This window comes from Ylistrum balloti, unplaced genomic scaffold (genome assembly GCF_031769215.1).
Source record: "Ylistrum balloti isolate Yb309-2 unplaced genomic scaffold, AGI_CSIRO_Ybal_v1 Utg371384, whole genome shotgun sequence".
Lineage (NCBI taxonomy): Eukaryota > Metazoa > Mollusca > Bivalvia > Pectinida > Pectinidae > Ylistrum > Ylistrum balloti.
The window spans coordinates 1-22575 of NW_026782729.1; the positions used below are offsets into that span (position 1 = coordinate 1).

The 22575-nt window shown below is 39.2% G+C and overlaps 3 protein-coding genes across 3 annotated transcripts; all 3 read right to left on the reverse strand.

Annotated features, from left to right (window-relative positions):
- Positions 1-9080: 9080 nt before the first annotated feature.
- On the reverse strand, positions 9081-9626 carry LOC132562264 (histone H1-delta-like). Its single transcript, XM_060227004.1, has one exon. It carries the CDS (start codon positions 9561-9563, stop codon positions 9081-9083), a length of 483 nt encoding a protein of 160 aa, XP_060082987.1. The 5' UTR covers positions 9564-9626.
- Positions 9627-11541: 1915 nt separating this feature from the next.
- Positions 11542-12084, reverse strand: LOC132562263 (histone H1-delta-like). The gene has a single exon (XM_060227003.1). The coding sequence runs from the start codon at positions 12022-12024 to the stop codon at positions 11542-11544; it is 483 nt and encodes a 160-aa protein (XP_060082986.1). The 5' UTR covers positions 12025-12084.
- Positions 12085-18220: 6136 nt separating this feature from the next.
- LOC132562252 (mucin-2-like) lies at positions 18221-19447 on the reverse strand. The gene has a single exon (XM_060226991.1). The coding sequence runs from the start codon at positions 19445-19447 to the stop codon at positions 18221-18223; it is 1227 nt and encodes a 408-aa protein (XP_060082974.1).
- Positions 19448-22575: the final 3128 nt, after the last annotated feature.

Consider the following 22575-nt stretch of genomic DNA (forward strand, 5'->3'; position numbering starts at 1 on the left):
TTGGTGTATCTTGAATAAATATTCTTTAAAAGTCTGTATGTTGTGACACAATGTAAGCGGGTTATTTTTGCGGTTTCGAAATTCAGATCTTCCTCTAAGTTATAAATAGGTTTAATCCATAACTCAACATGATTAAAACTATCACATCCTGAATTGCAACGGTTTTCTTTTCTGTTCACGTATTTTCAAATCTGCTTTATATTAATACACAAACATAATTTAATATTATAAAAAATTAATATTATAATCCAAAAACGATGAAAAAATATTTAAAAATTGACAAATTATAACCGTTTCAGATCACCGACATCAAAACCATGTAGTAGCAGCCCTTGATTTAACATTAGTAGGCATGACGAGTTCATTCTACCTGTGCACGCTTAAGGTAAAAACGCCTGAATTTGTCTAAGGCTAAACAAGCGCTGTAGGGAAGTAAATTTTTGATATATTCGTGAATGAACAATATAAAAAAATGGTTTGAAAAAAGAAAAACTTCTGTGTGCTTACATAACTCTGTTTTCGTCTGTCGTATATATACAATATTAAGCAGATTCTTTTTATCTTAGAGAGGTCATAAATTCAACATGTACTTATCTTTCTATGTTATTTGTAGTTGATGGGATTACTAGCCACCATTTGACAAGGTTAGTCATGCTGGTCTAGAGTGGATTTTAAAAGTGGGGAACTGTGTTATTAAGTTCAGTTATGAGAGTGGATGTGATGGGGTGATGTAAAGAATGTGCTGGAATTGGGTTAGCGTAGATTTTTGGGATTAGTGAGAATAAATGTGAATTATTATACAATCGATGTTGTGCGGGAGACTGTAGATTACTGTGTATAATCGTCTACATGTCTACCCTACTAGAGCAGGGATTTGTATATTAGAAGGTGGAAGGTAGGGTGGAAGAGATTTTGTAATGGTTGTTGGCTTTGGGTTTCGGCCCAGTGTATGTTGTATTTATGTAGGAGATGTTTTTGTGTGTGTATGTGGTGTTGTGGGTATGGTTTAAAAAAAAAAAAAAAAAGGGTGGGGGAATCTTACTGTTTTTTTACAATGTCCCCTGCTAAGGGATGTGGTGTGTGTTATTGGCATGTATTAAAGGGTATTGTTGGTATGTGTGAGGTGGTGAAATTATAGTCCTGTGTCCAGTGTTGAATACACCTCCCTGTAAAGTCAATTACAGAGGGCTGTGTATCCTGGTTTCCCTACCTACCATAGGTTACTGACCACCCATTGGGGACATGTAGATTCGAATACGTCCACTGTTTATCCAGTTATAGTAAGCAGTGGTTGTACGATCTACAAGTAGTACCTATTTGTGTTTTTATTCTATACTGGACGTGGACTCATAATTGCGTATATTGCGTGTGTGTGTGTGTGTTTTTTGATTTTTTTTTTTTTTTTTTTATATATATAATTATATCGCTTTCCTAGATTTTATCAATATAATCAATATCCGTTAGATAGGAGGTTAATTGGTCGAATACATATTTTCTATGTTGTTTTGGAGGGTTGAGTACCGTTTTGGAATCGAATTTCATATTGTCTATATGCTCAATTTGGTTTTGGAAAACTGATCTAAAGTTGTCATGGGTGGTGCATTCGAACAGAATGTGTTCTATGGTTTCCGGTTCACCACAGTTTGGACAATATGGACTGACTTCCTTTTTAATACGGTTGATGTTATGACCGAGTTTGGTGTAGCCTAATCGAAGTCTAGTGATAACAGTATCCTCTACTTTATTATAACTATATAACTGAGGTTGGATCTTAACATTGCTCTCGATGGAATAGAGCCAGTTATTAGTTAATTTCGACCAATTTTCCTGCCTTATCAATTGAGTTTTGTCATTGATTATACTGACGACCTCTGATACACTCAAGTCTATATTTAGATGAACATCACGTGACCCTAAGGCTGCTCTAGCGAGTTGATCTGCTATCTCGTTACCTAAAATGTCGACATGAGATGGAATCCATTCGAATTTTAGATCTATTCCTAATTGATCGATCTCGGTGATCATATAATGAATTGCATTAAGCAGTTTAGGTCTACTGCTATTTCCAGTTGTCAAGGATTGTAAGGAGCTGAGGGAGTCCGAAAGAATGACTACTCGTTCAAATTTGGTGTGGTTTTTCTTAATACCTAGTAATGCTATTTGAATAGCCATGAGTTCAGCTGTGTAGACCGAGGCTCTGTCACTTAGTCGGAGAGATTTTCTGATGTTATATGTATCGTTATATATACCTATCCCTACTCTATCATTGGTTGGATTTTTAGAGCCATCGGTATAAAATTTAACGAAGTTGTAATATTTCTTATCTATCAACTCTAATGCTAGGTGTTTTGCGCCTATCGGGTCGTGGTGTTTATCTAACGTCTTATGCAGTAATAGCGATACGTTTGGTGATGTTTTTAACCACGGGACTTGGAAATCTTGTTTGCGGGAGATCTTGACACCTTCTAAACCATATTTCTGTTTTAATCTAAGTATTTCTGAAGGATAGGGAGCCCTGATGTTGGTAACAGGTATTTCACTATTTTGTATTGCTTTGTTTAGTAAGAACCTATCCCCATGATTTTGGGTTCTAGCCCAGTATTTTAGAGTAAGGTTTTCTCGCCTAAGTGTTAATGTTGTTTCGCCGGCCTCTGCTAGTAAACTATTGCTGTTGGTGTTTTTGATGGCCCTTAGCGCTACCCTTAAGGCTGTGTGTTGTATTACATCTAGATGTTTTAATACTGTGTCACTAGCTATATTATATACCTGGCACCCGTAATCTAACCTAGATCTAACTAAGGCCTTATATAACATTAATTGAGTTGTTTTATTGGCGCCAAATTTACAACCAGAAATATACCTCATGGTGTTAATTGCCTTTTGGCATGATTCCTTTACATATTGAATATGTTTACTCCATGTGAGTTTGTGATCGATTATCATGCCTAAATACCTAACTTGTTTTTCAAATTTTAATTTGGTCTGGCCTAGGTATAGTTCTGGTAGTGTTCTACTTCTAGAGAAATACATTGCTACAGTTTTTTGTTTAGATGGTTTAAAACCCCACTTATTGGCCCACTCATTAATTGCTGTAAGATTTATTTGGATATGTTTGGTTAGATATCTAATGTTTTTTCCTGTACTCCAGATACACCCATCATCTGCAAATTGCGCTAACTTGGTGTTGTTGTTTAGCGTATCTGACAGTGTGTTGATGTAAATATTAAAGAGTGTTGGAGAAATAACGCTGCCTTGTGCTACACCGTTGTCTAGTTCAAGTTGATCCGAAAGAGTGTTATGGATCCTAACTTGAATTTTACGGTTTTTAAGGAAACTGTTGACGAATTTGAAGATGTTACCAGTTATGCCGAATTTTTTTAGTGAGACCAGAAGTCCGTCATGCCAAATGAGATCATAAGCTTTTTCCAGATCTAAGAAGACAGCTAGAGTGTTTTGTTTGAGGTTAAAACCTTTTTTTATCTCTGAAGTGAGTCGTAGTAGTGGGTCTAATGTCGATCTACCCTTACGGAATCCGCTCTGTTCCTCGTTTATGATACCTGATCTTTCTAATGAGTGTACTAGCCTATTGTTTACCATAGTTTCCATGACCTTACACAGGTGTGAGGTTAGAGCTATGGGCCTATATGATGCAGGTTCTTGTGGATTTTTACCTGGTTTTAGTATAGGTATAACAATGGCATTTTTCCAAGATTCAGGTATTATACCTGTGTCCCATATGTGGTTGTAAAAAAGGAGTATGATGTCTGTGATGTTGTCCGGACAGTGTTTGAGTATGTTGTATGAAATATTATCATCGCCCGGGGACGTGTTTCTCTTGTTCTGTAGTGCTTGTTTGTATTCTGTGATTGTGAATGGGCAGTTGAGATCACCGGTGTTAGGGCCTGGGTCTTTGATTTCATTATCAATGGTGACTTGATTGTGAACTTTATTTAGTTTGAATTCAGGGGTCAAATTATCATTACTACTAGCCTTTTGATATTGTTTAGCTAGAGTATCTGCCTTTTCCTTATCGGTAATGTTGTTCTTACCTAGTATAGGGATTTCTGATCTACTTATTCCCTGTATAGCTTTGACCTTTGACCAAACGTTTTTCAAATTAGTTTTGTTATTTAAAGATGTACAAAACTCTTGCCAATGATTGTTTTTGGCGTTTTGAATGATGTTATTGAAGTTTGTTTTGCATCTTGTGTACTCTGTTTTTAATAGTTCACTATTTTTATTTGCCCTCCATTTCCTTTCGCTATTCTTTTTGAGTTTTTTGGCTAACCTACACTCATCGTTCCACCATGGATTGTTTTTCCTCGTTTTGGGTTTGCCTGAGGTTTTAGGGATAGATGTTGACGCTATATCTAAAATAACCCTAGTTAAATTTGCATTAAAGACGTCAACATCTTGATCGAAAATTTCCTCATGTTGGATTGTTTCTGCTAAAATTTTGAATTGGTCCCAATTGGCCTTATTAAAAACCCATCGTGGTGGGTATTGAATTGTATTGACATGGGGTTTAAAATCAAACTGTGTCAAAATTGGGTAATGGTCGGAACCTAGAGTGCTATCGAGGGTGTTCCAGTAGCTACATTTACTAGCTAAGTTTGGAGATGCTAGGGTGATATCTAGATGGGATTCTATACCCCGTGCTACATCTATTCTAGTAGGGTTACCCTCATTTAGTATGGTTAGACCAGTCTCATCTGCCCATTTGTGTATTGTTTCTCCCCGGGAATTGTTTTTGTTACTTCCCCACAATGTATGATGTCCATTAAAATCCCCGGTTACAATGATGTTATCTGTGTCGATATTTTCTATCAGATTCACCAGGGAATTAAATGGAATTGGTTTTTTGGGGGAGAGGTATATATTGAGTATGACTGTTTTGTTTGTTTTGTTGTGTAGTTCTATTCCTAGAGCCACAAGATCTTGGTCTTTGATTTCATACTCTTTGTATGCAATTCCGCATTTTATATATATTGCCAAACCTTGGTCCGAATCGTACCTAAATGGTGGATTGTAACCATTAATTTTGAAACTTTTGTGTTTAGGTTTAAGCATTGTTTCCTGAATACATAAAATATCGGGAGCATTTTCGTTCAGAAATGATTTTAATTCTGAAATTTTCGGCTTAAGGCCTCCTGCATTCCAATGCATGACAGTAAGGCCTGACTGGTCATTTAATATACCCGCGAAAGAAAATGGGTATTTATATTAAATTTATGTTGCTTGTGGCTCTAGTAAAGCTGTCGTTTGCTATTTCCAGGTCTCGGCTGATTGGCGGTGTGTTTTGCCCGTGATCTGGTGTTAGGGCGTGTCGGTGTTGTTTGTTTGTTTTTTGGTGTTGTTTTATTGTTTGTTTGTGTCCTACGTCTACCCAATCCAGTAGGAGAGCGAGGTGTGGGAGGTTTGGACAGAAACGAGTCGTCTAACTCTCCAGAACTATCCAGAAGGTTGTAGGAGTGTTTTTGGTTTGTGTGGTTGTTATTAAGGTTTGGGGTGTTGTTTGTGTTAGGAAAAGTGTAGGTGATGTTGTTGGTGTGGACTGTGTTGGTTTTGGCTGTGTTGGTGAGGTTTGTGTGGGTGTTGTTTGTGTCAGTTTATTTATGGGTGTGACTTGAGGTGCCGGGAACCCGTTTTGTTTGTTTATTAGGGCCCTGACTTTTTGTAGTGCTTGTCTGTCTGTGAGTGTTTGACACGTGCTAACAGGACAATATTGCCGAGTAGCTCTGTGGTGACTAATACTCCGTGTTGTGTAGGTGTTATTTGTGAGTTAATGGTTGTAGTAGTGTTGGTGTGTTTGTTTGTGTTATTTTGCGGAGTGTTGTTTTGTACGACTGCCGAGTACAGTCGATTTGTTGTAGTTTTGTTGTAGGTGATTTGGGTTGTTGAGCACTGGGAATATTTTGGTTTTGTATGCTTTGTAGTAGGTTTTTGTTGTTTGCGTGGTACGTTGAATTTTGTTACTGGATATGTGATTTTGTTAAATTTGATTTCTTTAGGTAGAGTGTTTGAGTGAAATTCCAGTAGGATGGATGTAGTAGGTTGTTTGTCTTTGTTGTGCATCCTACTGGCTGTCTTGACATTGTTTATTTTGTTTAATGATGTTAATGACGTGTTGAGGGGGATCCGATAGATGACCCCCTTTGTTGTTGTGCGAGTCATTTTTTGTTTGCGTCTAGGTGGGGAGTTTGTATATGGCCGTTTAGATAGCCGTGTTGTACATGGTGTACCATCTATACATGCGATTTTCATCGCCTTTGTTATGCACATCGCTGTGGCGCAGAGAACTAATATGATACCTGATGGTAGCATCTTGACGTCCCTGACGTCACTGGTTACCCCTGTGTATAACAAAATTCGCGAACAAGGGGTCAGTATAACTACGGCGGGTTTGTTTGTGGTTGGGCCAGCCATGTTGTGTTTGTAGTTAGTTGACAGAGGGAAAATGGGGTGTGTTTGTGGGTGTGGGGGCGAGGAATTCCTGTGGGGAGATCCTAATTAGTTTAGAATAAAAGGTCTGGTGTGTTACCTGGAGACGGAGCGACAGAGACCTTGATTGAGAAAAGAACGCGGTCAAGCGTGAAAGTGAGTGGTCTGGATAGCAGAGGTTGTGTAGTCAGGTGTGAAAGTGTGATATCTGGCCACGGAAAGACAATGGACAGGAACCAGATACAGTTTTTCTTTTGTTTTTGGGGTTGGGATGGCACTTTATAAGGCCGTCTTAAAAATGAATATAAACCGAAATGAATAGCCCGATAAGAAAATAGATAAAATAAAGGTTATATGTATCAGAGATATATAAAATATGAAATATTTTCTACAGAATTATAACTCTACCTAATACTGTTTGGACCTTCCTATTGTATTTGATATATAGCTCCGGTTTTTGGGTTGGTCAATTATAGAATAGTATGCACTATAAACTCCTTAGAATAACTGAAATGATTAATAAGAAATTTTGAAAAGTACTTATCCTTCTGATGGAAAACTCTGTTGTGTAAACAAGGTCTGCCTAGAATAACACATCAAAAAAAGAAAAAAAAAAAAAGTCCACAATATATTCCAGAAGAATATATGGAATATATATATATATATATAGAAAAGACTGTTGGTGAATGATGTAACCTAACACTATATCGTTGATGACAGGTAACAAAGGTACTCTAAGCCTGCAGGTAGGTGTCGACAGCTCGGGGTCAGTGGTATGTATGATATGTATGGTATGTATGCCCCGCCCGTCCTCGCTCAGCCGTTTAAGCGCTTTTTGCTGCACCTCGCCGAGGACACCTAACGGCGCGTTAGCCTGTCTGTGTGGAAAACAAGTAATTTGTGTTTCCTTGGTGTGAATAAACGTTGTTTATAGCTCTAAATTATTGGAGAAAATTAGTGATATATACACCTATTTGCTAACGGATAGATAGGCAAACGAATGGTGTTTTCAAAATTTAAATCGGTTTCGTAATGAGTGAGCTACATGACATTTTCCTATAATTTTGTCAGTGCGGTTTCACTATTAGTTGAATAGAATTGTTCTAAATTCGTAATATATGCGTTATTTTCATAAACACACTATTTACTTAGTTTCTTAATATATACATGTTCATTGTATATATGGTAATAAATGGTATTTGTGAATAATTTAGATTTAGAATGGGTAAATATCATAGACATGGAAGCACATTTATCGAATTCCTGCTATACTTAATCTCAATCCATAGTCTCCACCATTTTCGATTCGATTATCGCATTTAATTGCTAACAAATATCACATTCTAAGTATGGAATATGTTTTTTGGGGGTTTTTTTCCCTCCCAATTCATACGTCATCGTATCCACATGTGTGTTGTGCTGTATTGTATGTGTGATCATATATATACGTGTACACATGTGTACTTGACTCGACTCTACGCAAACATGTATTAATTCTGTGTTGTCTAGATATCGAACTCGAAAATAAAGAAATGGTGTGTATGTATGGGGGTGTGTTTGTGGGTGTGGGTGTGCGCGCGCTAGTAACAGTCACAGGTGAGAGGGGAAAAAAGGAAAAAAAAAACACATGCACACACTCACACACAAAACAAAACAAAACCACACAAATAGGAGAATCGGATTTCATATTTTTAAAAAATAAAACTGCCGTGGTTGGAGCCCCCGGACTCAGCCTTTCGCAATAAATGTGTTTGGCTCACACATCCATTTTATACATTCTGGGTTAAATTTATACTTTAGAAATTTGAGTCAGAACAACTTTATATTCAGGATAATTCTCTATCGTATAGACGACGACGATACTTACCTTTGATCGTGCACTATACACATACGTACACAGGTATACACGACAACGTACCCACGTGCACGGACAGTGAAAACGACTCCTGCAACTGGGTAAACTGAAATATGTGGAAATTGGAATAATACCACCTGTTTCAACTATTTTGAAAAAAAAATGTATAGCGGAAATTGTCTCGATTTCAGAGTATGATTTTGAAGTGTTTTCACTAGTTTCCACATAAACATTACTATTATTTCATATATGAAATGATTGTTGGTTGAAAGTGGCAATTTTTAGCGTTAGTCGGTACACTACATTTGTGTATTTGAATTCAGATTGTACATGCGTAGTATTAAGAAATAAACCGATACCGTGTCAGCTTATAGGTGTATTAACTGTTGGTTTAACGTGTATATTATTGAAATTCATTCACCTAATCATAAATGGGCGGGGCCGGGCGTGAGTGTGTACTTGTCGGGTGGGAGACGGGGGACGGGGCGGCGACTTAGAAGTTGTAGCAGGTATCAATTGTTTATAACAAAAAAGTGTGTGATGTGAAGTAGTCCTGTGGGGTTGGGTGGGAAGGTGGATTTTCCTTTACTTTCGGGTAGGTGGGTGTATTTGGAGGGTGGGGGTGGGGAAGGGTGTTGTTGGTTTGTTCGTTGGTCAATTATAAGAAGTTAGGATTAGTGCGTTTTGCGTATTTTTCGAGGCGTAATTGGATGATTTTCGTGACATGTGGGTAGTCCTAAAAAGGACTGTTTACGTGTCGTTCGGACGGTGTAAGATATACATCTTATTTTTTTGCAGCCTTGGCTTTCTTAGGCTTGTCTGTCTTAGCTTTCTTCGGAGACTTGATAGCCTTTTTCTTAGGGGTCTTGGGCTTGGTAGTTTTCTTGGATGGTTTCTTCTCCGTGGTTTTCTTGGTAGCTGCTTTCTTGGGTGTCTTTGCCTTTGGTTTCTTAGCCGTCGCCGACGTAGTCGCTTTCTTCGCCGCCGGTTTCTTAGGTTTTGCTGCTTTCGGCTTAACCACTTTCTTAGCGGCTGGTTTTTTGGCGGGTTTAGGTTTCTCTCCGAGCTTGAATGATCCAGCAGCTCCGGTTCCTTTCGACTGTTTCAGGGCTCCTTTCTTCACGCCGTTCCGGAGGGCGATCTTCAGGTGTGCGTTGATAGCCTTAGCGTCGGATCCCACTTTGAAGTTAGCCATGATGTATTTCAGTATTGCCTGACGGGACGAGCCTCCACGTTCCTTCAGACTTCCCACTGCAGTGGCCACCATGTCGCTGTACTTTGGATGAGCTGCCGGGGTCTTTGGCTTCTTCACTGCTTTCTTCACTGGAGTCTTCTCTGCCATCTTCGGATTCGTCTGGATGTGATTGTTCGAGAACTGCGCTAGTCAGTGCTAGGTAAGCTGTATGCCCCGCCCGTCCTCGCTCAGCCGTTTAAGCGCTTTTTGCTGCACCTCGCCGAGGACACCTAACGGCGCGTTAGCCTGTCTGTGTGGAAAACAAGTAATTTGTGTTTCCTTGGTGTGAATAAACGTTGTTTATAGCTCTAAATTATTGGAGAAAATTAGTGATATATACACCTATTTGCTAACGGATAGATAGGCAAACGAATGGTGTTTTCAAAATTTAAATCGGTTTCGTAATGAGTGAGCTACATGACATTTTCCTATAATTTTGTCAGTGCGGTTTCACTATTAGTTGAATAGAATTGTTCTAAATTCGTAATATATGCGTTATTTTCATAAACACACTATTTACTTAGTTTCTTAATATATACATGTTCATTGTATATATGGTAATAAATGGTATTTGTGAATAATTTAGATTTAGAATGGGTAAATATCATAGACATGGAAGCACATTTATCGAATTCCTGCTATACTTAATCTCAATCCATAGTCTCCACCATTTTCGATTCGATTATCGCATTTAATTGCTAACAAATATCACATTCTAAGTATGGAATATGTTTTTTGGGGGTTTTTTTCCCTCCCAATTCATACGTCATCGTATCCACATGTGTGTTGTGCTGTATTGTATGTGTGATCATATATATACGTGTACACATGTGTACTTGACTCGACTCTACGCAAACATGTATTAATTCTGTGTTGTCTAGATATCGAACTCGAAAATAAAGAAATGGTGTGTATGTATGGGGGTGTGTTTGTGGGTGTGGGTGTGCGCGCGCTAGTAACAGTCACAGGTGAGAGGGGAAAAAAGGAAAAAAAAAACACATGCACACACTCACACACAAAACAAAACAAAACCACACAAATAGGAGAATCGGATTTCATATTTTTAAAAAATAAAACTGCCGTGGTTGGAGCCCCCGGACTCAGCCTTTCGCAATAAATGTGTTTGGCTCACACATCCATTTTATACATTCTGGGTTAAATTTATACTTTAGAAATTTGAGTCAGAACAACTTTATATTCAGGATAATTCTCTATCGTATAGACGACGACGATACTTACCTTTGATCGTGCACTATACACATACGTACACAGGTATACACGACAACGTACCCACGTGCACGGACAGTGAAAACGACTCCTGCAACTGGGTAAACTGAAATATGTGGAAATTGGAATAATACCACCTGTTTCAACTATTTTGAAAAAAAAATGTATAGCGGAAATTGTCTCGATTTCAGAGTATGATTTTGAAGTGTTTTCACTAGTTTCCACATAAACATTACTATTATTTCATATATGAAATGATTGTTGGTTGAAAGTGGCAATTTTTAGCGTTAGTCGGTACACTACATTTGTGTATTTGAATTCAGATTGTACATGCGTAGTATTAAGAAATAAACCGATACCGTGTCAGCTTATAGGTGTATTAACTGTTGGTTTAACGTGTATATTATTGAAATTCATTCACCTAATCATAAATGGGCGGGGCCGGGCGTGAGTGTGTACTTGTCGGGTGGGAGACGGGGGACGGGGCGGCGACTTAGAAGTTGTAGCAGGTATCAATTGTTTATAACAAAAAAGTGTGTGATGTGAAGTAGTCCTGTGGGGTTGGGTGGGAAGGTGGATTTTCCTTTACTTTCGGGTAGGTGGGTGTATTTGGAGGGTGGGGGTGGGGAAGGGTGTTGTTGGTTTGTTCGTTGGTCAATTATAAGAAGTTAGGATTAGTGCGTTTTGCGTATTTTTCGAGGCGTAATTGGATGATTTTCGTGACATGTGGGTAGTCCTAAAAAGGACTGTTTACGTGTCGTTCGGACGGTGTAAGATATACATCTTATTTTTTTGCAGCCTTGGCTTTCTTAGGCTTGTCTGTCTTAGCTTTCTTCGGAGACTTGATAGCCTTTTTCTTAGGGGTCTTGGGCTTGGTAGTTTTCTTGGATGGTTTCTTCTCCGTGGTTTTCTTGGTAGCTGCTTTCTTGGGTGTCTTTGCCTTTGGTTTCTTAGCCGTCGCCGACGTAGTCGCTTTCTTCGCCGCCGGTTTCTTAGGTTTTGCTGCTTTCGGCTTAACCACTTTCTTAGCGGCTGGTTTTTTGGCGGGTTTAGGTTTCTCTCCGAGCTTGAATGATCCAGCAGCTCCGGTTCCTTTCGACTGTTTCAGGGCTCCTTTCTTCACGCCGTTCCGGAGGGCGATCTTCAGGTGTGCGTTGATAGCCTTAGCGTCGGATCCCACTTTGAAGTTAGCCATGATGTATTTCAGTATTGCCTGACGGGACGAGCCTCCACGTTCCTTCAGACTTCCCACTGCAGTGGCCACCATGTCGCTGTACTTTGGATGAGCTGCCGGGGTCTTTGGCTTCTTCACTGCTTTCTTCACTGGAGTCTTCTCTGCCATCTTCGGATTCGTCTGGATGTGATTGTTCGAGAACTGCGCTAGTCAGTGCTAGGTAAGCTGTATGCCCCCCCCCCTCAGCCGTTTAAGCGCTTTTTTTTTTTTCTGTAGCTTAACGTCCTTGTTCCGGTTATTCAGGACATTGTTCTAAATTCGTAATATATGCGGGTTCAGTATATATGGCTGCACATTTATCGAATTCCTGCTCCATAGTCTCCACCGATTCGATTATCGCATTTAATTGGGCTTTGTGTGTGTGCTGTGATCATATATATTTACACATGCTTTTTAGTACTCACCAAACTTCTGTGTTTCGATAGGAACTCGAAAATAAAGAAATGGTGTGTTAGTCACAGGTGAGAGGGGAAAAAAGGAAAAAAAAAACACATGCACACACTCACACACAAAACAAAACAAAACCACACAAATAGGAGTGATTTCGCCGTTTGCCTTTCCCCCGGATCAGCCTTTCGCAATAAAGCATTCTACTTTTTAGAAAAAAAACACTTTATAAACAGGTCTAAGCTGTACAGTGAAAACGACTCCTGCAAGTCTTTGGAAATTGGAATATACCACCTGTTTCAACTATTTTGAAAAAAAAATTAGCGGAAAATTCACGCTTTTTCCCTAAATAAACAAAAGTGGCAGCGTTAGTCTAACTACATTTGTGGAATTCACATTGTACATGCTACCGATACCGTGCAGAGGTGTATTAACTGTTGGTTTAACGTGTATATTATTGAAATTCATTCACCTAATCATAAACGGGCGTGAGTGTGTCCTAGGTACTAGAAGCTGTTCACTTTATATTTTCCTAAGAAAAGATTGCTTTAGCGGCAGCAGTTTAAGTAAATTTTTTTGCAGCCTTGGAAAGGCTTGTCTAGTCTTAGATAAGTTTTCAGAGGTTCTTTTAACGTCGCGACGTAGTCGTGTTTCTTAGGTTTTGCTGTATACTTTCCGGACCCGGGTTTAGGTTTCTCTTTTTAAACGTCCCTTCCGAAGGACAAGATTGGGGAGGGGGCTGGTAGGGCCGAGGCTTTAGGGGGTGTGAAGATAGCTTTTTAGTAATCACCAAACAGGTCTAATATGGGGAGGACATATCTGACTATATCTATACCCTAACGTCTAAAGAAAAAAAAAAAAAAAAAAAAAAAAAACAAAAAAAAAAAAAACTGGGGAAATTTTGGACTGTCACAGAAACGCCTAGTCCTACTCTAGTCTCACTTTATATTTCCCTAATATAAACCTATGCTCTGTGGCGGCTAGCAGTTAGCCTTCTCTTTTTCGAAAACCAGCAGAGGTTCTTTAACGTGCACGGCGTGACTCACTGTACACCGGACCCCCGTTTAACGTCCCTTCCGAAGGACAAGAAGTTTTAGAAGATAGCGGGAGAGAGTGTATGGGAAAGTCGGAAATTGGAAAATAGGTTTAGCTTGTTAGCTGGTGTAGGTTTGTTATTTGTAGATGGGATTACTAGCCACCATTTGACAAGGTTAGTCATGCTGGTCTAGAGTGGATTTTAAAAGTGGGGAACTGTGTTATTAAGTTCAGTTATGAGAGTGGATGTGATGGGGTGATGTAAAGAATGTGCTGGAATTGGGTTAGCGTAGATTTTTGGGATTAGTGAGAATAAATGTGAATTATTATACAATCGATGTCGTTCGGGAGACTGTAGATTACTGTGTATAATCGTCTACATGTCTACCCTACTAGAGCAGGGATTTGTATATTAGAAGGTGGAAGGTAGGGTGGAAGAGATTTTGTAATGGTTGTTGGCTTTGGGTTTCGGCCCAGTGTATGTTGTATTTATGTAGGAGATGTTTTTGTGTGTGTATGTGGTGTTGTGGGTATGGTTTAAAAAAAAAAAAAAAAAAAAAAAATGGGGGGGGGGGGGAATCTTAATGTTTTTTTTTTTTTACAATGTCCCCTGCTAAGGGATGTGGTGTGTGTTATTGGCATGTATTAAAGGGTATTGTTGGTATGTGTGAGGTGGTGAAATTATAGTCCTGTGTCCAGTGTTGAATACACCTCCCTGTAAAGTCAATTACAGAGGGCTGTGTATCCTGGTTTCCCTACCTACCATAGGTTACTGACCACCCATTGGGGACATGTAGATTCGAATACGTCCACTGTTTATCCAGTTATAGTAAGCAGTGGTTGTACGATCTACAAGTAGTACCTATTTGTGTTTTTATTCTATACTGGACGTGGACTCATAATTGCGTATATTGCGTGTGTGTGTGTGTGTTTTTTTTTTTTTTTTTTTTTTTTTATATATATATATATATATATATAATTATATCGCTTTCCTAGATTTTATCAATATAATCAATATCCGTTAGATAGGAGGTTAATTGGTCGAATACATATTTTCTATGTTGTTTTGGAGGGTTGAGTACCGTTTTGGAATCGAATTTCATATTGTCTATATGCTCAATTTGGTTTTGGAAAACTGATCTAAAGTTGTCATGGGTGGTGCATTCGAACAGAATGTGTTCTATGGTTTCCGGTTCACCACAGTTTGGACAATATGGACTGACTTCCTTTTTAATACGGTTGATGTTATGACCGAGTTTGGTGTAGCCTAATCGAAGTCTAGTGATAACAGTATCCTCTACTTTATTATAACTATATAACTGAGGTTGGATCTTAACATTGCTCTCGATGGAATAGAGCCAGTTATTAGTTAATTTCGACCAATTTTCCTGCCTTATCAATTGAGTTTTGTCATTGATTATACTGACGACCTCTGATACACTCAAGTCTATATTTAGATGAACATCACGTGACCCTAAGGCTGCTCTAGCGAGTTGATCTGCTATCTCGTTACCTAAAATGTCGACATGAGATGGAATCCATTCGAATTTTAGATCTATTCCTAATTGATCGATCTCGGTGATCATATAATGAATTGCATTAAGCAGTTTAGGTCTACTGCTATTTCCAGTTGTCAAGGATTGTAAGGAGCTGAGGGAGTCCGAAAGAATGACTACTCGTTCAAATTTGGTGTGGTTTTTCTTAATACCTAGTAATGCTATTTGAATAGCCATGAGTTCAGCTGTGTAGACCGAGGCTCTGTCACTTAGTCGGAGAGATTTTCTGATGTTATATGTATCGTTATATATACCTATCCCTACTCTATCATTGGTTGGATTTTTAGAGCCATCGGTATAAAATTTAACGAAGTTGTAATATTTCTTATCTATCAACTCTAATGCTAGGTGTTTTGCGCCTATCGGGTCGTGGTGTTTATCTAACGTCTTATGCAGTAATAGCGATACGTTTGGTGATGTTTTTAACCACGGGACTTGGAAATCTTGTTTGCGGGAGATCTTGACACCTTCTAAACCATATTTCTGTTTTAATCTAAGTATTTCTGAAGGATAGGGAGCCCTGATGTTGGTAACAGGTATTTCACTATTTTGTATTGCTTTGTTTAGTAAGAACCTATCCCCATGATTTTGGGTTCTAGCCCAGTATTTTAGAGTAAGGTTTTCTCGCCTAAGTGTTAATGTTGTTTCGCCGGCCTCTGCTAGTAAACTATTGCTGTTGGTGTTTTTGATGGCCCTTAGCGCTACCCTTAAGGCTGTGTGTTGTATTACATCTAGATGTTTTAATACTGTGTCACTAGCTATATTATATACCTGGCACCCGTAATCTAACCTTGATCTAACTAAGGCCTTATATAACATTAATTGAGTTGTTTTATTGGCGCCAAATTTACAACCAGAAATATACCTCATGGTGTTAATTGCCTTTTGGCATGATTCCTTTACATATTGAATATGTTTACTCCATGTGAGTTTGTGATCGATTATCATGCCTAAATACCTAACTTGTTTTTCAAATTTTAATTTGGTCTGGCCTAGGTATAGTTCTGGTAGTGTTCTACTTCTAGAGAAATACATTGCTACAGTTTTTTGTTTAGATGGTTTAAAACCCCACTTATTGGCCCACTCATTAATTGCTGTAAGATTTTTTTGGATATGTTTGGTTAGATATCTAATGTTTTTTCCTGTACTCCAGATACACCCATCATCTGCAAATTGCGCTAACTTGGTGTTGTTGTTTAGCGTATCTGACAGTGTGTTGATGTAAATATTAAAGAGTGTTGGAGAAATAACGCTGCCTTGTGCTACACCGTTGTCTAGTTCAAGTTGATCCGAAAGAGTGTTATGGATCCTAACTTGAATTTTACGGTTTTTAAGGAAACTGTTGACGAATTTGAAGATGTTACCAGTTATGCCGAATTTTTTTAGTGAGACCAGAAGTCCGTCATGCCAAATGAGATCATAAGCTTTTTCCAGATCTAAGAAGACAGCTAGAGTGTTTTGTTTGAGGTTAAAACCTTTTTTTATCTCTGAAGTGAGTCGTAGTAGTGGGTCTAATGTCGATCTACCCTTACGGAATCCGCTCTGTTCCTCGTTTATGATACCTGATCTTTCTAATGAGTGTACTAGCCTATTGTTTACCATAGTTTCCATGACCTTACACAGGTGTGAGGTTAGAGCTATGGGCCTATATGATGCAGGTTCTTGTGGATTTTTACCTGGTTTTAGTATAGGTATAACAATGGCATTTTTCCAAGATTCAGGTATTATACCTGTGTCCCATATGTGGTTGTAAAAAAGGAGTATGATGTCTGTGATGTTGTCCGGACAGTGTTTGAGTATGTTGTATGAAATATTATCATCGCCCGGGGACGTGTTTCTCTTGTTCTGTAGTGCTTGTTTGTATTCTGTGATTGTGAATGGGCAGTTGAGATCACCGGTGTTAGGGCCTGGGTCTTTGATTTCATTATCAATGGTGACTTGATTGTGAACTTTATTTAGTTTGAATTCAGGGGTCAAATTATCATTACTACTAGCCTTTTGATATTGTTTAGCTAGAGTATCTGCCTTTTCCTTATCGGTAATGTTGTTCTTACCTAGTATAGGGATTTCTGATCTACTTATTCCCTGTATAGCTTTGACCTTTGACCAAACGTTTTTCAAATTAGTTTTGTTATTTAAAGATGTACAAAACTCTTGCCAATGATTGTTTTTGGCGTTTTGAATGATGTTATTGAAGTTTGTTTTGCATCTTGTGTACTCTGTTTTTAATAGTTCACTATTTTTATTTGCCCTCCATTTCCTTTCGCTATTCTTTTTGAGTTTTTTGGCTAACCTACACTCATCGTTCCACCATGGATTGTTTTTCCTCGTTTTGGGTTTGCCTGAGGTTTTAGGGATAGATGTTGACGCTATATCTAAAATAACCCTAGTTAAATTTGCATTAAAGACGTCAACATCTTGATCGAAAATTTCCTCATGTTGGATTGTTTCTGCTAAAATTTTGAATTGGTCCCAATTGGCCTTATTAAAAACCCATCGTGGTGTGTATTGAATTGTATTGACATGGGGTTTAAAATCAAACTGTGTCAAAATTGGGTAATGGTCGGAACCTAGAGTGCTATCGAGGGTGTTCCAGTAGCTACATTTACTAGCTAAGTTTGGAGATGCTAGGGTGATATCTAGATGGGATTCTATACCCCGTGCTACATCTATTCTAGTAGGGTTACCCTCATTTAGTATGGTTAGACCAGTCTCATCTGCCCATTTGTGTATTGTTTCTCCCCGGGAATTGTTTTTGTTACTTCCCCACAATGTATGATGTCCATTAAAATCCCCGGTTACAATGATGTTATCTGTGTCGATATTTTCTATCAGATTCACCAGGGAATTAAATGGAATTGGTTTTTTGGGGGAGAGGTATATATTGAGTATGACTGTTTTGTTTGTTTTGTTGTGTAGTTCTATTCCTAGAGCCACAATATCTTGGTCTTTGATTTCATACTCTTTGTATGCAATTCCGCATTTTATATATATTGCCAAACCTTGGTCCGAATCGTACCTAAATGGTGGATTGTAACCATTAATTTTGAAACTTTTGTGTTTAGGTTTAAGCATTGTTTCCTGAATACATAAAATATCGGGAGCATTTTCGTTCAGAAATGATTTTAATTCTGAAATTTTCGGCTTAAGGCCTCCTGCATTCCAATGCATGACAGTAAGGCCTGACTGGTCATTTAATATACCCGCGAAAGAAAATGGGTATTTATATTAAATTTATGTTGCTTGTGGCTCTAGTAAAGCTGTCGTTTGCTATTTCCAGGTCTCGGCTGATTGGCGGTGTGTTTTGCCCGTGATCTGGTGTTAGGGCGTGTCGGTGTTGTTTGTTTGTTTTTTGGTGTTGTTTTATTGTTTGTTTGTGTCCTACGTCTACCCAATCCAGTAGGAGAGCGAGGTGTGGGAGGTTTGGACAGAAACGAGTCGTCTAACTCTCCAGAACTATCCAGAAGGTGTATTGTTTGTTGTGTAGGAGTGTTTTTGGTTTGTGTGGTTGTTATTAAGGTTTGGGGTGTTGTTTGTGTTGAGAAAAGTGTAGGTGATGTTGTTGGTGTGGACTGTGTTGGTTTTGGCTGTGTTGGTGAGGTTTGTGTGGGTGTTGTTTGTGTCAGTTTATTTATGGGTGTGACTTGAGGTGCCGGGAACCCGTTTTGTTTGTTTATTAGGGCCCTGACTTTTTGTAGTGCTTGTCTGTCTGTGAGTGTTTGATCACGTGCTAACAGGACAATATTGCCGAGTAGCTCTGTGGTGACTAATACTCCGTGTTGTGTAGGTGTTATTTGTGAGTTAATGGTTGTAGTAGTGTTGGTGTGTTTGTTTGTGTTATTTTGCGGAGTGTTGTTTTGTACGACTGCCGAGTACAGTCGATTTGTTGTAGTTTTGTTGTAGGTGATTTGGGTTGTTGAGCACTGGGAATATTTTGGTTTTGTATGCTTTGTAGTAGGTTTTTGTTGTTTGCGTGGTACGTTGAATTTTGTTACTGGATATGTGATTTTGTTAAATTTGATTTCTTTAGGTAGAGTGTTTGAGTGAAATTCCAGTAGGATGGATGTAGTAGGTTGTTTGTCTTTGTTGTGCATCCTACTGGCTGTCTTGACATTGTTTATTTTGTTTAATGATGTTAATGACGTGTTGAGGGGGATCCGATAGATGACCCCCTTTGTTGTTGTGCGAGTCATTTTTTGTTTGCGTCTAGGTGGGGAGTTTGTATATGGCCGTTTAGATAGCCGTGTTGTACATGGTGTACCATCTATACATGCGATTTTCATCGCCTTTGTTATGCACATCGCTGTGGCGCAGAGAACTAATATGATACCTGATGGTAGCATCTTGACGTCCCTGACGTCACTGGTTACCCCTGTGTATTGGGATATGTCCCCGCGAACACGTCCCGCATGTAGTGGTTTTTTATCCCTAGGGGTCAGTATAACTACGGCGGGTTTGTTTGTGGTTGGGCCAGCCATGTTGTGTTTGTAGTTAGTTGACAGAGGGAAAAGGGTGAGAGGAATTCCTGTGGGGAGATCCTAATTAGTCTAGAATAAAAGGTCTGGTGTGTTACCTGGAGACGGAGCGACAGAGACCTTGATTGAGAAAAGAACGCGGTCAAGCGTGAAAGTGAGTGGTCTGGATAGCAGAGGTTGTGTAGTCAGGTGTGAAAGTGTGATATCTGGCCACGGAAAGACAATGGACAGGAACCAGATACAGTTTTTCTTTTGTTTTTGGGGTTGGGATGGCACTTTATAAGGCCGTCTTAAAAATGGTCCGAAATGAATAGCCCGATAAGAAAATAGATAAAATAAAGGTTATATGTATCAGAGATATATAAAATATGAAATATTTTCTACAGAATTATAACTCTACCTAATACTGTTTGGACCTTCCTATTGTATTTGATATATAGCTGAATCTAGTTATAACTATAGTATCACTATAAAACTCCTTAAACAAGGTATCTAAATAATAAATTATACAGACCAGGATACTATTTATTATCAGTTCCCGACGCTAAAATACGAGATAGCGACTAAATGATTAATAAGAAATCTTGAAAAGTACTTATCCTTCTGATGGATTTCTCGGGAACTCTGTTGTCTAATTAATCCTCGGTCTGCCGATAGAATTAACACATCAAAAAAAGAAAGAAAAAAAAAAGTCCACAGGAATTACACAATATATTCCAGAAGAATATATGGAATATATATATATAGAAAAGACTGTTGGTGAATGATGTAACCTAACACTATATCGTTGATGACAGGTAACAAAGGTACTCTAAGCCTGTAGGTAGGTGTCGACAGCTCAGGGGTCAGTCTCGTATCGTCAGCTACTGGAGTCGATATGCATCCGATGTATATATACACTGAGAGCTCAGGTACGACTGGTACCAGAGTGACGTCACGCCTGGCTGGGGGTCATACTTGACCCGAGTTAGCATCGAATGAGGGGCATGGATGTGTTACAACAGCATAACACTCTATCACTGTGGCGATATCTCATGCTAAACAGCAGAGCCAATTAGCGTTTGTGGACTAAACAAGTGGATGGGCAACTTTCCCCGGCAACCCTGCTGGTCAGGGAACGAGAAATGTTTTATGAAGCGACTAATATGTTAGAAGAAGTCGAAATAAACATACTGCGCCAATTGCCTTTAAAATAGTATCTGCTATCTATTTCTTATTTTGTTTTTCATTTCCTCACGACTTGCTTAGCAACACCTTAATCTTTTGGTCTTAAGAACTGGCCGACTGTCCTAGTATGGAAGATTATGAGTTCTCGAATTGACCGCGACAAACCAGTACGTAATATTTGTTCATCTATAGACGCTGGCGATAAGGAAAGGTACATCCGTTTTAAGTAACATATTGCGTGTTATATTACTGTGTTGGGATAGGCTTCAGTGGTGTACAAGTGGACGGACTACCTTCCATCTAGATCTGTGTTTCAGTGGATTACCTACATTTCCACGGTGAACCATTGGACGTATTACCTTCCCTCTTGTTCTGTGTTTCAGTGGATTACCTGCCTTCTCCGGTGTACCAGTGTATTCTAGTCAGACAGGATAGTCTACCTTCCCTTTGTGGACCAGTGGACGGACTACCTTCCCTTTCTGGACTAGTGGACGGACTACCTTCCCTTTGTGGACCAGTGGACGGACTACCTTCCCTTTGTGGACCAGTGGACGGACTACCTTCTCTTTGTATTCTAGTCAGACAGGATAGTCTACCTTTCCTGTGTGGACTAGTGGACGGACTACCTTCCCTTTCTGGACCATTGGACAGACTACCTTCCCTTTGTGGACCAGTGGACGGACTACCTTCCCTTTGTGGACCAGTGGACGGACTACCTTCCCGTCTACCTTCAGTGGAAGGAGTACCTTCCCTTTGTGGACCAGGGGACAGACTACCTTCCCTTTGTGGACCAGTGGCCAGACTACCTTCCCTTTGTGGACCAGTCGACAGACTACCTTCCCTTTGTGGACCAGTCGACAGACTACCTTCCCTTTGTGTACCAGTGGATTCCCTACCTTCCCTCGGTGTACCATTGGACGGACTACCCCACCCTAGATATATGTTCCAGTTGATTGGTTACATAACCTCGGTGTACCAGTGGATTACCTGCCTTCCCTCGGTGTACCATTGGCCGGAATGCCCCACCCTAGATATATGTTCCAGTTGATTGGTTATAACCTCGGTGTACCAGTGGATTCCCTGCCTTCCCTCGGTGTACCATCGGACGGATTACCCCACCCTAGATATATGTTCCAGGTGATTGATTACATAACCTCGGTTTACCAGTGGATTCACTGCCTTCCCTCGGTGTACCATTGGACGGAATACCCCATCCTAGATATATGTTCCAGGTGATTGGTTACATAACCTCTGTAAACCAGTGGATTCCCTACCTTCTCTCGGTGTACCATTGGACGGATTACCCCACCCTAGATATATGTTCCAGGTGATTGGTTACATAACCTCGGTAAACCAGTGGATTCCCTACCTTCTCTCGGTGTACCATTGGACGGAATACCCCACCCTAGATATATGTTCCAGGTGATTGGTTACATAACCTCGGTAAACTAGTGGATTCCCTACCTTCTCTCGGTGTACCATTGGACGGAATACCCCACCCTAGATATATGTTCCAGGTGATTGCTGACATTCCCTCGGTGTAACAGGGAAAGGACCATTTGTGTATGTTTCTACAACCGATAATATGTTGTATTGTGGTACTACAATAATTTGAAAAAAGAATATCTTCAGTATATTATTACCATACTATAACTCCAGCTGTAAAACTGAACAGTAACATTTCAAATATATATTAATGCATTGATTACCATTAAAACCCGGATGAAATTATACATAAATCGTATGTTTATTGCCTTACAGTTATAAAAATACTATTGTTATATATGCACGTTTCCCGTTGTTGATCTACAAAGCTGCAAAATCGATTAGGAATTTGAATATAAAACAAAAACAGCAGAAAATAAAAATCTAATAAAGAGAGTATATCCTGCTTGTCCTCGCTTCCTGTATCTGGCAAATAGCTATCTCATTAACGGTTAATATTTCGTGTTACTGTGAAAAGT

Bases quoted from the DNA above. Each gene is read 5' to 3' on its own strand.
- LOC132562264 (XM_060227004.1), bottom strand. From the start codon at position 9,563: ATGGTGGCCACTGCAGTGGGAAGTCTGAAGGAACGTGGAGGCTCGTCC.
- LOC132562263 (XM_060227003.1), bottom strand. From the start codon at position 12,024: ATGGTGGCCACTGCAGTGGGAAGTCTGAAGGAACGTGGAGGCTCGTCC.
- LOC132562252 (XM_060226991.1), bottom strand. From the start codon at position 19,447: ATGGCTGGCCCAACCACAAACAAACCCGCCGTAGTTATACTGACCCCT.